Genomic DNA, 17261 nt, shown 5'->3' with positions numbered 1-17261 from the left:
TAGATAATTTGACTTATTGCTGAATAATTTACTTAAAATTATCTAGAGACCACACATCCATAGACTCATCTTCAAAAACCTTAAAGAGCAGTTTGGACCCTGCCACGGTAACAACAAATACTAAATAGCAGAAACAGCGCCACATTTTGGAGGTCAAGTGGTTATAGCTGATGTGTGAATGTGTATGAATTATTCAATGGATATTTGATAATGGTGTGTGCAGATACATTGCCAATCTTTTTTTTTTTGACTTCTTTAGTTAGATTTATTTTTATCTAAATAAGTGTTGGTCAGAGAGGCTGTTGCTGTGGATTGGCTACCACGTTTACATACTGTATGTACTTTACCATCCCCAACAATGAATACAGTGAATGAATAATGCGACCAAAGTGAGCACTTTGAGTGTCCAGTAAAAGCGCAATATAAATCAAATCCATCATTTTGTTAACCATTTTATGGCTTGCACTGACAGTTTGTTATGGCTTTGGATTCTGTATATTATCATTTCCAGTACATATTTGCTGTGCAGATATCCTACATTCTATTAAGTTAACCCCTTGAGGGGATGAATTCTAAGTTTGAATGAAAAAAAAAACTCTTATTCAATGTATATTTTGATAATGGAGTGTCCCGATGCATTGCCAATGTTTTTCTATTTTGACTTCTTAAGTTTGATTTCTTATCTAAATAAGTGTTTGTTGTTGCAAGTTTGTTGCATTGAAAGAACTTCACATGAGACTTGGAAAGAGATGATGATGGAAAGAGAGGTCATTCACTGCAGGGTTCAGCCGAACACAAAACCAGGGTGCTTTTGATTCCTGATCCCCCTCTGTGTGGGTGGGAGTAGATAAAGGGTAGCTGTGAGGCAAAGGTTTGCTTGGGATAATAATATTAATGATGAACCTTTGAATCATCTAATGAGGAGGTGATCAGCGAGGCACGGGGTGAGTCACTGATGTCACTGATTAAAAAGGAAGACACACAGGGAAATCACTTGGAGACAGATCAATAGTTTTTGTTCACTGTATTAAAGGATTCTATATTTATGTGGGAGAGGTTAGCTAGCAAACTTCTGACTTAAAGAATAAGGATGCAGGCTCACATAGTGCTTTTTCTGTGGCAGAAAAGTGCTGGTAGTGGGCAAGAAGGGTACTGGGGAGTGTTTATCATCAGTGTTATTTTAAGCAAATAAATAGATACAACTGTGATGCGTTACATAACCCATTTTCTTTGTATTATCTATTTGTTAGTCTTCTCTTTGTTTAACAATGTTTTTTTTTATCTTCATGAGCATGAAATGTGGGGCACTTCCCCACACACTGTCAATGGATGACATTGTCACCGTTCAATCTAACAGCTGTGTTACAGAGAGGTTGTTTGCAGATCAGGTCGAGGCAGCGATATTGTAAACATCTTCATTTTGCGTAGAAGCTGCTGTTAGAAGGAGCCTGGCTGCAGGTCCTATTTTTTAGGTTAAATGGTGGACATTTTAAGAATTCATGTTAAGAGGGTTCGCAGGGAAACCTCCAGACTGCAGAAAATGTTCAGAGAGACAATTATCCCATGCTGTTTGGCCTCTGCTGTCACCAAAGGGCCTGTCTGAGGGCCAATTTAAATTTAACATTCTGTTTCAGCCTTTTTGTCGTCACATTATTAATATTATTACATATTACATTTGGCTGATCTGCTTCCACATTCTCCTTTTTTTGGGATAGTTTCAGTGTGACACTACATTTGTCTCAGGATTGATCTCATATGTGTATATATATTTATATACAATATATATATATATATATATATATATATATATATATATATATATATATATATATATATATATATATATATATATATATATATATATATATATATAAAATATATGAACATGTCAACAAATGTGTGTGTATTATATAAAAATAAATAAATACTGTAAATGAGGCCAACATCTATCTGAAAAAAATAATGCTTGATGCAGCTTTAGTTTTCTACCACATGTATCCTGTCCGCACTGGTAACAATTAAAGAAAAAACAAAAGCTAAACAAAAATAAATAAAATAACTCTAAATAAAGTAAAGTTTTTTAATTTCTCCAGCAAAAGTTTACAATAAGACTTACTTGTTTGACTTATTTGCATGTCTTATAAGGGATTATTACTGAAAGTAATAAACAACAATAACCACTGAAGGCACTGCCGAAGGCAAGTAGTGCACCAGATGATTTTTGTTTCAAGATCTTTTTTGTACATTTTTGTTTATACATATTTCTCTACTCTATGGTAACATTGCAACCATTTGGATACATTATCATTGTTTTTCCAGTATTTTTCAAATGTTTAACACTTACTTAATTATTTTCATATTATTTTAAAGCAACAATATGTTTTCGTAACTGCGCAAGATTACATTTGATGATAAGAACAAATAACTTATGATGTCATTGTAGGTCTCATAAAAACAGTAGTACTTAAATAAGTAGTTGAATATGAAAGTGATGGAAAACTTATATTGGAACATTTTTCTTTATGGCAGTTCCTTTGGCAATTCTATAGATGTAGTCTCTCTGAGTAATACTTTTAAAATGAATACATTCTATGTAATTGTGAGTATGTGTAGCATCTCTTATCTTCATGATGGTTTCAGTTGACCTGTAAAAAAAAAAGATGAAAGGATTCCTAAAGCCTCATCTGCCAGTCACTGGTCAAGCTTAAAAAGTGTCCCAGTTGCCATACAAGCTTTATGTGAATCTCATGCAAATGGGCTACATACTTCGAATTTCCTTTTCTGCCTGTTTAACAACAAAATTGTTGATAAGGCTGATGTGATTTTATTGATGACATGTAATGGAAGATATGAAGACTGACATAGAGTGGCTGCAGCGATGAGGCCAATTACTGTGGAGAGCGGTAGCAGCTCACTTGCTGGTGAGATAGCAGGAGACTGGTTTTCAGCTCAGCCCATCCTCTCAGTAACAGCACAGCGTTACGTTACACTCTGCTTTGTCGTCAGAGCAGCTCCCGCTTCCCACCCGCGCACAACTCCTCTCTGCTCTGCAGCAGAAAGGAGCAATCTCATCTTTCCTTCTCTTCCATATCTTTGCTCTCTGTCAGTTAGTGTGTGTGTGTGTGCTCAGAATGAGGTTAGCAGCAGCAGCAGCAGCAGCAGCATCAGACAGAGACCGCAGAGGCACAGTTACTGCAGCAGCCAGGAGAGGCTGTCCTTCAGCCGCGCACCATCTACCGCTGCATTCACCCCTGTCCTGAAAACGCAACGCTCATTCCTGTGCTCTCTTTCCCTTTCTCTCCCTGCTCCTCTTTCACCTCCCTTTCTCTCTGAATTCATCTCCTGAATTCGTCCATCATCTCTCTCTCTCTCTCTCTCTCTCTCTCTCTCTCTCTCTCTCTCTCTCTCTCTCTCTCTCTCTCTCTCTCTCTCTCTCTCTCTCTCTCGTTTTTCTCTCTCGCTCTCTCTTTCTCTGTAGCAGTGATGGGGAAGACCACCATGTAGAGACAGAGAGGCAGCGGAGGCAAGAACAGAATTTCAGCAATGGGAAGCCACACATGGAGTGGGTCTGGACTGCAGCCGTGGTGAGCCTGAGACCTACAGGACTTGAAACCACCATCATTGCCCTTCTCAGGACCTAGCCACTGGGGCTGTCCAACACTTACCTGGATGCTCCCCACTGGTGATTCGTCATCCCCTCTTCTTCCCCCGTTCCATTGCTCTCTTTTCTCCTCTTTTTTACTTGGGTGCTTTTTGATCTGCTAAAATCTCTCGATCCTGAAATAGAAGCTACTCATCAATTTATCCACTCGGATTTTTCCCCCTTCCCCTTTTTATTGTGTTTATCTGCCTACTTTAATCACAAGACGTATTCCTTTTTCCATTTTTAGGTCATTATTACATGCTTAAAATCTATTTTTAGGATTTTTTTTTCTTTTGGATGAGACTGAGCTCTGTTGCTCAAGCTTTTTGTTCAATTAGCAATAATAAACACCAATCTAACTGACTTGACAAGTTGACATCATGGGGGACATGTCCAACAGCGATTTTTATGCCAAGAACCAAAGAAACGAGGGCAACCATGCAGCGGGCTTCGGCTGCTCGCTCATGGAGCTGCGCTCGTTGATGGAGCTGCGTGGCACAGAGGCGGTGGTCAAGCTTCAAGAGGACTACGGGGGAGTAGAGGGACTGTGCAAACGGCTCCAAACCTCACCCACTGAAGGTGAGTCCCCATACTTGTCCTTCATTGTGCATGAGTGTGAAACTGCATGCATTGTGTGTTTACTGTGTGACGGCTCTCATCTTCAGGAATGAGGAATACGTGAGTGGGCATAGAGAGATGGGGGCACAGTCCAGCCGGTAGTAAGCCTGTTTAATATGCACGCAACTCTCTCTAGACAGTTTAGCTGCCTCAATCAACCTCCCCTGCACAAGCATCCCACCCTCCCTTGTCATATTTGTATTCAGCCAATCAGGCATGGATTTAAAAAGGAGCAGGTCTCAGGTCTAGTACGGTATACGTCTTGTCAAAGTGTGGCACGACTGGGACTAGAAAACAAAAAGCAACTAAAAAACAAACAAACAAAAAAACTAAGATGTGTCCAATTATTATATTGTTTTCTTATTTTCAGTTTTTCATTTTAAAAATGTTGTAAATATTATTTTATGCAGTTCGAATAGCAAATGTTACATTTTGATCCCAAGGACCTCGGAGAAGAAAAATAATATTCAATTATGAAAATATAAGAAATACATTTTCTCTTTCTTTTTATTACAGTGCCCCCATAGCTTTTTCATGAAATACCATTCAGGCTGCTCAAATATGTACATAAACACCTTACTTATCCATCTACAGTACATATTACACTGGTTGGTTATTCTATGTTATTTCACAACGATCACACAAAATGGAATTCTGTAATAGCTACACATATGACAGCATCAACCTTCCATGATGTTGGCATTGTGTAAACTCACCTGTGTGACATCAGAGGTTCACTGTAACTTTATATACCAATTGTCAAATAGGATTGTGTTCCCTGATCTTCTCATTTCACGGGGTGAACCCATGGTGAGGACACGTTGGATTGTGAAACGTTACATCGTTTCACCGCAGCAGAGTTAAACAAGAGCAGTCAGTAACGGCATAACTCCAGAAAATGTGGATTAAAACATTTCTATATACATATAGACATTCAGATTTAGATTCAAAGTTAATGATCAACTAAAGCAGTTCCCAGTTCAGTTCAGTTCATCATTTTTTGGCAGTCTTTCCATCTTTTAGTTAAGCGTCACAACTAGCAAACAGAGAAATACTGTAAATCTAGAAAATGATACCAGTCTGAGAAACTGTTACTGAGCCGTTGACCCCAGGCGTAGGTTGGGTGGGAAGATTATCATGCCACCTCTTAGTTCTCAAGAATGCATTGAGCTTGTTGGTTTATAAGTCTCCTCACTTCCTCAAAGACTAGTTGTCGGTGCCGATGGTACAGCGGTATTCTATACGGAGAGTCGAGAGCTCAAACACATGGGCCCTCCTGGGTAAAGATCAAGGAACTGTGAAACTGTGCTTAGGGCATAGCAAATTCTCAAAGGCCAGGAGGATGTAGAGGTACAGAGGTTAGACTTTGTAAAAGAAGAATAGGAGGGCATGTAGCCAGAAGTTGAAGGAAAAAAACAATAATGCATGCTTTCACAGAAAGAAGCGTTGACTATTGCCCATCACCACATTTACAATATCTGTGTGAGACAAGGCCTGCAGTGCTACAGCAGCACTGAAATGAAACTGAATTTGAACAAGCAATAAAATTACCATAACTGACAGAAAATTATAATTTCCTTTTCTGTAATTTTCTCTTGGTCCATGCGCATTATGATTAGGTACAGATATATTACATTATTTCATTGATCAGTGCCACAGCCTGCAGATTTGGAATATAATTAAAATTAGAATAATTAAACCTATAAATGAAAACAGTATGTGACAATTATTAAAATACGCTCAGGAAATCTGATTATTTGGCAAACATTTTATTAATTATGACTCCACAGCATTATCAATAGTTAATTATCCTGATTTAAATTATTGTACTTGAGGTAAAATTCATAATGTCATAATAAATCGAATTAAAAAAATGTCAAATTCAAAGCATAGCTAATGCAAAAGAGAAGAAACTTTTGAAAAATTTGGATTAGTGTGCCCTCTACAGGCGTGGAGGTTAAATCAATTTTACAGCACTGTCTGAGATTTGCTTTTGTTTGATCTTTTCTGCTCAGTCATTCTCTAATTTTCTCTTCTTAATTACTTAAGTCTCACTTGCCTCTGCCATGATGTCCACTGAGCTAGTTTCACCACCGCTGATCTGTGACATGCTGCCATAAAATAATAAACAGTTGTTTCAAGAGAAGACTGGGTTGAGAGTCCAAAGTAACTTTGGCTGAGTGAAACGACACTGCCTAAAAGTAAGCAAATATTCCCTCAAATGAAATTAAATACTTTGTGCCATTTTATGGTTATTGAGGTTCGAGCCTTAAAACTCAGGAAATGTTCATCAAAAGAAAGTATATTTAGACTTTGATGAAATCTGATTTGTTCAAGATTTCTTTGTGACTAATATGAATTTGTTCCGCTGCAGCTCCAGCCTTTGGTTTAAGAGGGCTTTCTTAGATCAAACAGGCACATCGGAAGATAAATAATAAATGAAGATACCCTGTATTTAGTTTGGAGACAACTTGCAGCTTGAGTCCAGTACAGTAGAATATTGTGGTTTAATTAAAGGCAAGAAAGTAAGCCAGTAGCTGTTTTGGACTGTGAATTTAAGAGATGTTGGTCCGTTGGAAATGCCTGGATACTGAATGATGGTGTGACGCATCATGGAACTGAGGATAGGGACGCTCCTCTCTGATGGGTTTGACTGCAGTATACTCGTAGGACACGTACACTCGTTTTTATGGGGGGGCGGGTTTGTGCCTCCTTTTCACTCACCTTTCGCTTTTGGTTTTACAGTCTGCTTGGTACCAGAACTGCTTGTTTAGGTTTCATCTGAAAAATACCAATAAAAAAAGTAAATATTTATAAAAGGAAGTAGGAGGTGTTTTAGAATACAAATAAATCACAAATGACTCACATATAGGTTGTCGTTTTTATTTCTTTTACTCTGTCAACTGTCATTTCAATCAGCCTTCCAACTAATGTATTTCGGCATGCATGTGTCCTGTCTCTGCCGTTTTATATTGGTTTATATCACATGCTCTACAGTTACTCAGCATGTGAGACAACAACAGAAAAAGGGCATTTTACTACATGCTCACTGCTGTGAATGTGATGCCAGTGCCCCCTAATGATGAAGGCCCCTTCGCAGCAACCTACTGCAGCAGAGCAAATCATCCTGACCCATCCAAACTTGCATCAGGCAATAGATTTCTTCTCCAATTCCTGTCTAAGATTATTAATTAGGTAATTGTTCTCACAAGAAGAAAGACCCCTGACACTGATCCGCTGACATTTTCATTAAATGCTTTTATGTTTCTATGTATACAGCTGGTGGCACCCCTTCCTCTCGACGTGCTTGCCCCACATAACATATGCTACAACAGAAATATGATCATGCTTGCTGTCATCATGTGTTGTGTGTATAATGTTTATGTATTCTGATCAGCATATATCAGTCGTATCAGGTTAAAATGGGATCTCTCTTGTGCATTATGTTAGATAAATGCATCATGCCCTTGTAAATATATAAATACAGCTAGTTAAAAAGGTTCCACCTTTGACAGCGAGCATTTAAGTTGAACAGGTACTAACACTGTAGCTGCAAAGGGGCTACGGTGCATGCACGTACATTGTACAGCGAAGGAAAAAGAATACTATTGGCAGCATTGAGCTATTTAAATGAAAGGTTATTCATTAATCTAACAAGAAAATAATTTCCAATGTATCTCATGGAAATTTTTTGAAAACATCCTAGTGGGAAACAACACATTGTTTAGTAGAGAATGCAGAATTCCTGGATTTCATGCTTCTTTTTGCTTTTCCCAGTAAACTGGTACATAGTGCTTTATACAGTACCTGCGCCCAGGATGTAGTTACGCATGTGTCACCTTGTAGGTGTCAGAGCTATCCGTTCTGTCAGGCAGCGACTAGGTGACGTGAGTCATTCCTCGGATGGAAAGTAAGCTACAGCCTCGTTTCCGAGAAAGGGATGGCATATGACCCGCTTTTCTTCAGATAAAAGATAGGACTGTGGTTGTTACCGATGGTGCAGCTATTTTTTCAAGAGACAACGAGGAAACAAGATGCAACTGAAAGGCCCTCCTGAGTATAGGAGACAGGGAGCTGTTCCTGAAGGAAGAGGATGAAGATTAGGTTTTACTCCACAACTATCAGATGGTTTAATCAAAGAATGTGAACTATATAGACTAGTTCTTTTCAAAATATGTAAGCGTATAGAGCATTTTAAACATTCGTTTGATCCCATTTTAGGGTTTTAGGTTATTTAACTTGTGCTTTTATTTATTTACTTTTATTGACATAGTTTTTTCCATAGTTTTTTACTGGATGACTCAGTGGTGGAAGCTTTTACGTTGCCCTTTAGATTATCACTGCACCTCACTTCAGGGCCTTTACCGCCTTCACCTCTCCTCTTCTCTTTCCCGATTCGAGCTCTCACCCATTCATACACATCCACTAGCACCTACAAATCTCCTTCAACATCACCTCTCCCCAACCCCCGGGGACAGTTTTACACCTGTCCAAACCTGACACTCATCTTATCTACGCTGCATCTACATATAATCATTGGCACAGCCCAAAAAAATTACGGCGCTGCCTGCAGCTTAATAATATTTCAAACTCCTATTCGTGTTTCCTGTCTGTCTCTTAAGTTCTATTTTTTCACCCAAAAGAAGGTTGATAGCGCTATTTCAGGCATACATGGCTTGGAACGTGAAAATAAAAATCTACATGGCAAGGTTATTCAGGTTAGGTCAATAAGATTTACTACAACCAGAAGTTTACGGTGATGCTGAGGAGACATTCCCTGTTTATGCCCTGTAAGGACTCCCAGTTTTATTTAGTTTGTAAATTGGTGCTATTAGAAGCTCATGATAGCGTAAATATTTAAGTCTTGAGCCACACTTGTGGATCTATTTTAAAAGGCACACCATCAAACATAAGGGCCTTGTTGCATGAATACACGGGAAACTCAAAAAAATTCAATGAAGACATCAGGGAAAAGAATCGCAGACCTTTACAAGTTTTTTTTTTTTTACTCTTGGGTACAACTTCCAGGTACATGACAGTCCCCCGTTTATCTGTTAAAAAAAAACAATACACATCAATAAACACCATGGGAACACACAGCCGTCACACTCCTCTGGAAGTAAGATGGCTTCTGTTTACCAAAGGTAAACAAACTTTGGTGCGGAATGTGAAAAGCAACCCCAGAACAGCAATGAAAGACCTCGTAAAGCTGCTGACATGAAAAAACAAAAAAAAAGGTTCCTTTTCCAAAACCACCATAAAAAGTCAGATTACAGCCTGCAGTTACACGTGGAAACAAAGATGTCCTTTGGTCTTATGGGGATACAAATGAACAGTTTGGTCAAAATGATCATTGCTTTGTTAGAGGAAGATGAAACAGAACACCGCCCTGGCCATGAAGTATGGGGGTGGCAGCATCATGTTGTGGGGCTAATGTCAGCCTCAGCTGGAACTGATGCATTTCACAAAATAGATGGTGTCATGAGGAAAGAAATGATGTGGATACACTCATGTATCATAAACAGTCAAAGCGTGGCCATAGAAGGGTCTTCCAAATGGACAGCGACCTTATGCATACCTTCAAATGAGTACAGAGGTGCCTTAAGGAAAAACAGTGAAGATATCAGTGCAAGAAAGCCCAGAAAATTCAGTTTATCCTCTTCCAGACTGTTTGTAAACTACTGGTTGCAACCATCAGGATTTTTGTTTGAAGGTGAGAACGTTTTTTTTTAATTAGGCGTTGGACCTACTTTTCTGTCGTGTAGGCAGTTGCCATGCTTTCAGTTTTGGATTTGAATATTCATGGTCGTTTCATTTTGTGTGCATGAGCTCCCTCTTGCTCACAGGCGTGTGTGACACATCCGAATTCACCCCACTGTTGGTCTGTAAATTATGACTTATCAGGTCCCTTTTATAAAGTCTTTCGCTAATAAAAAATAAAAAATGCTGAGATGAAAAAAGAGAATTTCAAACGTTTGATAACAAAACCCACTTACAGTGTTGCTCGAGTGTTGCAATGCGCAGACAGGGGCTGTGAACTGAGAGAGGAGAAATTACTGTGAATATTTAGTAAAAGTGAACATTTACAGCCCATTGGAGGCATAACTATGAGTCATATGATTTATGCAATTAACAACCAGTTTTCACATTGGTGATGCTACATTACAAATCTCACTTTCCAGTTTTGCTACCAGTGTTCAGGTAATGTTTCCACCTCATATATCCGACCCTTTCAAAGCAGAGAGGCTTAATCTCTGGTAAAGTGGGGCAAGCTTTTCCTGCAGTTTACCACAGAGGTTAAGGTAGTGGAGCGGTTACTGGCTCTTACATGTTGTGAAAAAGTGTACTTAACTGAGAAAAGAAGCCAAAACCTCCAGTCTCAACCTTTACAAATTGGCAAATATTTGTACCCATGGACGTCTACTTGCTTGAATATTTTCTCCTTCCCACCTAGCTTTGTTGCCACCTACCTCTCCCTCCTCCTCCCCCCAGGACTTCTCCTCATCAGCCTTTTCCACGTGGCCTTTATCTACTTCTGTTCTCCATCCTTCGCTGCTTGTGACACCTTACCTCTTCCTCCATCTCTCTTCTGTCTACTCTGCTCCCATTTCTATTTCAGTGCGGTCGGTCGCTGGGATCCCAGTGGGCCGGTGTTCACTGTAGCCTAAATAGACCTGCTCTACATCTATAACCTTCATTATCTTTCTCTTCTATTCTCACTTCTTTTACTAAGTTAGTCACGGTGTAAAAAATGTCAGGAAAGTAGCACATTGCTTTTATTTGAACTTGATGAAAGACTTGAACTTAGATTGATTAACCTGTGTTTGTGAAAAATGAGGCAAAACATTTGACTTCATTTAATTGGCTTTAAGCAAGTTTGTCTCAGAAGATTTTGATTACTGGAAAACGACAAAAAACAAACATCTCACAGAAATGTAAGTGACTGTCATTTGATTGAGGACTGATCCCAGGGGTGAAATGTTCCCACATTTTATGGAAGTAAAGACAATAATTGTTGATGATTGATTGGCGAACATAGCAGTCAGGTTTGTACATTATTGAAAACCTGACTTATTGACACACATTGCTAGAGTGCCTCAACACAAAAATGCCAATAAGTGATCATGTTTAAAACATACAACCATTCACACACTTAAATGTATCCAGTCTTTGTTTTAATTCCCTTATATGCACACTTGCAGACAGATGATTGCATTAGGGCAGAGAAAAATGTACGCATGGCACCTTTATAGTGGATTTAGGCTTATTAGAACAATTATGCAGAGAATCTGAGGTGTGTGAGTCTGTTCTTGATTTTGTTACCTTTTTTTTGGCATTAATCACTGACTTTATTGGGACCAGTAGCTTTTGTAGAAAAAAGCCTAATTCTAATGAGGCAAAATATCTTTTCTGGAGTCCTGAGGTTAAGATTAGGATAGGGTGTAAGCTCTTCATTGCTGGGGATAGGTGTTAGGGTTTTGGTTAAACAGTGATTGGAAGTCAATGAAATGTTCTTGTTTGGGTAGCTTTATAAAGTTGTGTGTGTGGGTGTAACATTGTTGTGCACTGTTATGGTCGATGCTGACATTTCCTGCTATACGTGTAATTTCCTGTTCTGTTACTGTGATAAGGTATTTATTAAATCTATGCCCAATATTTTATTTTTACTTCACATCATCTGTATTCTTTATCACTGCAGAATTCTGTTGAAATATACCACCTACCCAACCTCGCGCTCTTCTTTCTTTCTCATTTTCATGCATTCACACCCATTTTCTCTTAATTTTCCTTCTAATCCGTTTTTTCCCTGCTCTATGAGATAATATCCCCCTTCCAGTCAGCATTCTCTGATATTTCCACTCATTACCCTCTTCTGTTCTTAACCCTGTTTTCTCTTGTCCTCCATTCTTCTTGCACATTTGTCCCTCATCCCACCTCTCCTTCTTGCTCCCCTCCTTCTATCCGTTCCTCCCTGATGATCGTGCTAATCACGTTCTCCAGTAGCGGCACCTCAACCGCTTCCCCTCTGACGCAGTCTATTTAATCTCTGTCCCAAAAGACATCTTTCAAATGGAGCTGCTGTCTCTTTAATAAGGACAATTTCTCCTGTTCTGCAACTCTTCTGCTCCTACTCCTCCTCCTCCACTCTCTCTCTCCCCCTTCCTCTCTTGTGTCTGCCCTCCCCTCACCTCCTTTCCCTTGAGAATCTATAAAAAGGCTGGAAGTGGTAGGAAAAAAACCCCCCAAAAAACGAGAGAATGAAATAAGAGGCAGTGGGGAAGGGAGAGAGAGAAAGAGGGCTCTCAGTGGACAGATTATAAATGATACACAGCCATTTTGCTCTGTGAAGAGACAAAACCACAAAGTGAGTGGATGCACATACGTAGATGCCACCTCACACATAGGTGTTTCCCTGCAGAGTGGGAGCGGTGACCTTGAGGCAGACTGAAGCGCCATTGTGGAACAGCAGTCAATCACAGCAGGAACACTCCACATGTAATATTAAGAAGATTTAGCAGAGTAAGGAATCAGCTGTCTGTGGGAGTGGTGCAGTTACGTTTGATTTCTTTTAAGTCTGCATGGAATCAAATTTAAATTTGATTCTACATTCGAGTCCAAAAGTGATTTATACAAGTCCAACGAAATGCTTCTTTTAAATTTCCAATTTCAGCAGAGCTGTGCAGAATGGTGGGCCCTGCCTGATCAGCCCACTGGAGCTCACCAATCAGAGCAGAGTGGGTGTTTTGGCCGGGAACTAGTCTCCTTTGATTCTGTTTTTAGAAAATATGTAAATAATGTGTTAGCCATTTCATGATTTATAAATCAAATGTGTTCTTAAAAATTTAAACTTTAAGTCACACTTCATTGAAGCAATTTAGTTTGTGGATTGTCAGCTTGAAGTTAACTTTAGTAAATTCTGTATACATCCGTTAACTATTCCAACTTTGACCGGCAAATTGTCCCTGGAGGCTGACATACGTCCCAGCTGAGAGAGGACACAGACAAACTGCACAAACCAACAGCTCTGATGGACATTTTATTCTTACAGCCAAGCGTCAAGTTGATATTTAAATAATAACATATTGATTAGAAGTTTCATAAAGGATCCCAACGAGGGACTTGGTTTGAACATATGGAGGGGGAAAAAAAATCAATCTGTTCTGAATCTACATAATCAATAGCTTCTCAAACTGTATCACGAGGTATAAAGATTAACCAAAAAAGGAAGAAAAAGTTTTTGGCTTGATGAAAAACAGACAGCAGTGAACAGCTGTCTGCAAAGCTGATCAAAGGTTTAAATTCAGTAGCCAAAGAAAACCAGTGAAGCTTTGCTTTTGCACCAGGCCCTTATTCCCACTATTAATTACTCTGTCTCGTCAACATCTTAGATACTCACAATTAGCAGTATGATCTGAAGGATCTCAGATTTCTCTAACACATTTCATTTTCTATTAAAAAAAATAAATCGAAAGCTACAACAGTAGTAAACTGACGCCTGAGCACTGAACTTCTAGATGGCTATAATACAAAAGTGGCTCTGTGTAAACATTCACAATATATCATTTGCTTGAACCATTATACATTTTTCCAGATTTAACTTTTTTCTTTAATAACCCTTTGGTCCTGGCTTTTGCAGGTAAATGTGCTTTCTTATATTTTACAGAACATACAGTACATCTACACTTGAAGCAAATAAATAAATGAATACAAAATATAGGATGCCGGTTCTGCACATACTTGCAAGATAGAAGGATTTGTGCACCAAACATCACAAAATATTTGGTGTGTATCTGTTTTTTCTTTTCTATTTTTTAATTCAGCATCGCAGACAAAGATAAACAGCTGCTGAGGAGAAATACTAATGACATGTGAATGTGAATGTTTCCTCTGGGATATGATGTGAAGTGTAATCAGATGCTTGGACTTTCATTTGAGAGTTTGATTAGTGTCTCTTGAGTATTGCACTGGTTCCAGTTTATCTGGGAGGAGAAAACAAATTCTTAGATTAAAACAATCTTGACATTCTGCAGATATCCTTTAAAAACCATCAGTTGTTTAAAACAAAAGACAGGATCTGCAGGCAGACAAATATGTAAAGACAGACTGTGTGTGAGGGACCAAGCTGGTTAAGCACGAGGACACATAAAGATTTTAAAGACAGAGGGTTTTATTCCCAAAAATAACTTTTTACAAAAGGGGCCCTTAAAAGAGGTCAAATAAAAAAACTCAACTAAACAATAAAAGTCCCATGCTAAAATGCTAAAATGAAACAAATCCAAACTGACCTAACTGAACAAACACACACAAATTTAAACTTTAAATACTGGCTGATCAGACCAGGGACACACAGGGGAACAACACTAAACATTGTTAAAGGGATTGTGACATGAAAAACCCATTTTTCTTGATTTTTTGTGTTTTGTTGGGTGTCTTGACATCAATTACACCCAAAAAACAACGAACTTTTAACATTCAGTGTATTGTGTGCTTTCTGGGATTTTCCGCATAACTGTGCAAAAACGGCGCATGTGGTTTGGTGGCGGGCCGTTACGTAACGGCCCGCTAAATCACCGCCCCCTCCACCCAGCTCCCTGTCTCCTCTCCTCTCCAGCGCACCATAAAGGCTGATTTATGGTTCCGCGTTACACCGACGCAGAGCCTACGGCGTAGGGGAACGCGGCGACGCGCACCGTACGCTGAACCCTACGGCGTAGGGCTCTGCGTCGATTTAACGCGGAACCATAAATCAGGCTTAACACGGAGCTGATCAGAGCCTCTTTTGTTCTAATCACCGGAGGAAAACTGCTAAGAAGACCCGCGGCCACTGACTGGACTTAAGATAAGGGGACAGTGCTGCTTGCATGCCTTTATTTTTATGATTGTTTGCTGTGGTTCGCCGTGCTGCTTTTCCGTGCATGCTTCGCCTGTCGCTCCCGGCTCTCTCCGACGCCGCTGTGAGCGTATGGCTGGAGGAGGAGGAGGTTTGGAGGAGGAGCGGAGCAATGATTGACAGGAAAGGGGGGAAAGGAAGCATTTTTCACGGCGCAAAAAAACACTGTAATAAAAAGCCAGGAATAGAGTACTAGAGTGAATATTTTCTTGTTACACTCTTTTAGACACATTTGAGGGATGTTGGCCAAGACTTTTAATATTGTTAAAAGCATGTTAAAAATGATGTCACAATACCTTTAACAAATAATCTAAAACAAAAAATCTAAACTAACAGTGAGGTTGGGAATTGTGTTAACTTAACTATTAAATACAAAAACAAACTAATGAAACTTAAATGATAATGAATATTTACACAAAACAACCCGTGATTCCCCCCATGATGTAGCTGCCCTTGGTACAGCCCAATCTCCTTGATTTCTGGCAGCTGCATCCTGGAGTCTCTGACACCCCCTCAGCTATGGCTCTCCACACCAATAAACTATACGGAAGTTGAATATACAAAGTTGAATATACAAAGTAAACTAAATGTGCGTGCTATGCAATTCAACAAATTAATATAAATAAAAGTGTAGGAATAAACCAAAGTGTCAGTGTTTGGGGTTACCACCGTTTACAGCTGTGGGGCTGCAGGTGCGGCCTTCAGACGGTTACATGCGCATATATGGATGCAGGGCGTGCCTTACAGGGAAGTCTTCTATCCCAAGAGATGCCCACCAAAAACAGCATTTGGTGGCCTGCTCACACGCTGCCAGATGCCGACTCATGACAGTACTGGTCTGTGGGAATGTGTACTCATGGGGACTGTATACAGTAAACATACAGGAACTGCAGTTTAGAGAGTCACTGATTGATGATTACAGTTTTGTTTCTAAAAAAATACAGAGACAATCATAGTTCAAGTTTTTTTCAACATTTAAATTTCACTGTGTTCATAATAAAATGTTGCTTTTTAAAAAAATGACTTACATTACAGTATCTTCAAAACGTTTTTCCGGCTCTCTTTGTCACTGAAAATTAAAATATCCAGTGCTCCAGGTCACAGGACAGACTTATGTACAAATTAAAAACAACTTTAAAGAAATTATGCGATATTCATACAGATTTTGGGTCATTAGTCCTTTATTTTTATTTTGAAAAATAAAAAGTGTGACCATGTAAGAGGACAGAAATTGCATTCTTCATCATTTATGGTGCATGCGTCGTTCATTTTCATTTTGGTCAATTGTGTTAAAAGGTTTTTTGGACATGATGGATGGTACAATTACAGTGTCACTGGGGCACAGCGAAATCTGACCTGGTACTGTCATGACACATTCTCTTTTGCAGTGTTCGCAATGCTCTTGGAGAAGAAGAGTAAGAATAATCCATCCATCTGTTAAAATGCAGTGCTTTCAGTTGACTTGTTAACTTTCACTGCAGCCACATCTTCATTCCATCAAAGCCCAACTAATGAAAAAACCTGTCTCTGCAGTCAGTGGGATTCTTCATATGTTTTGCACGTATTTGCCAATATTTTTCAAACCTTTTAGGCAACTCCACTTACAGGACGCAATCTCTTAGTGGATGCACGCACGCACGCACGCACGCACGCACGCACGCACGCACGCACGCACGCACGCACGCACGCACGCACGCACGCACGCACGCACGCACGCACGCACGCACGCACGCACGCACGCACACACATACACACACACACACACACACACACACACCCTCAGGATATATGGATCCATCTGACAGGTCCATTGCTTGCATATTTTTAAATTCTGGCAAATCTCACAATTCATGGTCAAAACTGTTAAATTTAATCATCATAGGTATCAAAGAGTAGACATCTGGACATCTGGGGTTTAAAATTCCTAGTTAGTGCTTATAGAAGAATCAATACATTGCAGAGCAGTATGCTGAAAAGTATGCTCTGCCTTATTTTTCTCCTTAAAAACTTCCACACGAGCTGTGTGAAAAAGTGTGTTTGGCTATGTGTGTGTGGTGTGTGTGTGTGTTTAAAGCCAAAGATGCCAGTCATTGGTCATTTTGTCAAAGC

The 17261-nt window shown here is 39.4% G+C and overlaps 1 protein-coding gene across 12 annotated transcripts in view; it reads left to right on the top strand.

Annotated features, from left to right (window-relative positions):
* Nucleotides 1–17261, top strand: part of atp2b2 (ATPase plasma membrane Ca2+ transporting 2) — a 124687-nt gene that overhangs the window by 37612 nt on the left and 69814 nt on the right. For 9 of the 12 annotated variants that reach the window (XM_061727421.1, XM_061727424.1, XM_061727423.1 and 6 more), the window contains exon 2: nucleotides 3482–4222. In XM_061727421.1, coding sequence (XP_061583405.1) covers nucleotides 4024–4222 — 199 coding nt within the window. In that variant the 5' untranslated portion in view covers nucleotides 3482–4023. Of the gene's footprint in view, nucleotides 1–3478; nucleotides 4223–17261 lie in introns of all 12 variants that reach the window. The other 3 variants (XM_061727417.1, XM_061727418.1, XM_061727422.1) reach the window with 1 other exon arrangement.

This window comes from Cololabis saira, chromosome 8 (assembly GCF_033807715.1).
Source record: "Cololabis saira isolate AMF1-May2022 chromosome 8, fColSai1.1, whole genome shotgun sequence".
NCBI classification, from domain to species: domain Eukaryota; kingdom Metazoa; phylum Chordata; class Actinopteri; order Beloniformes; family Belonidae; genus Cololabis; species Cololabis saira.
This window is presented reverse-complemented; position numbering and strand designations above follow the sequence as displayed.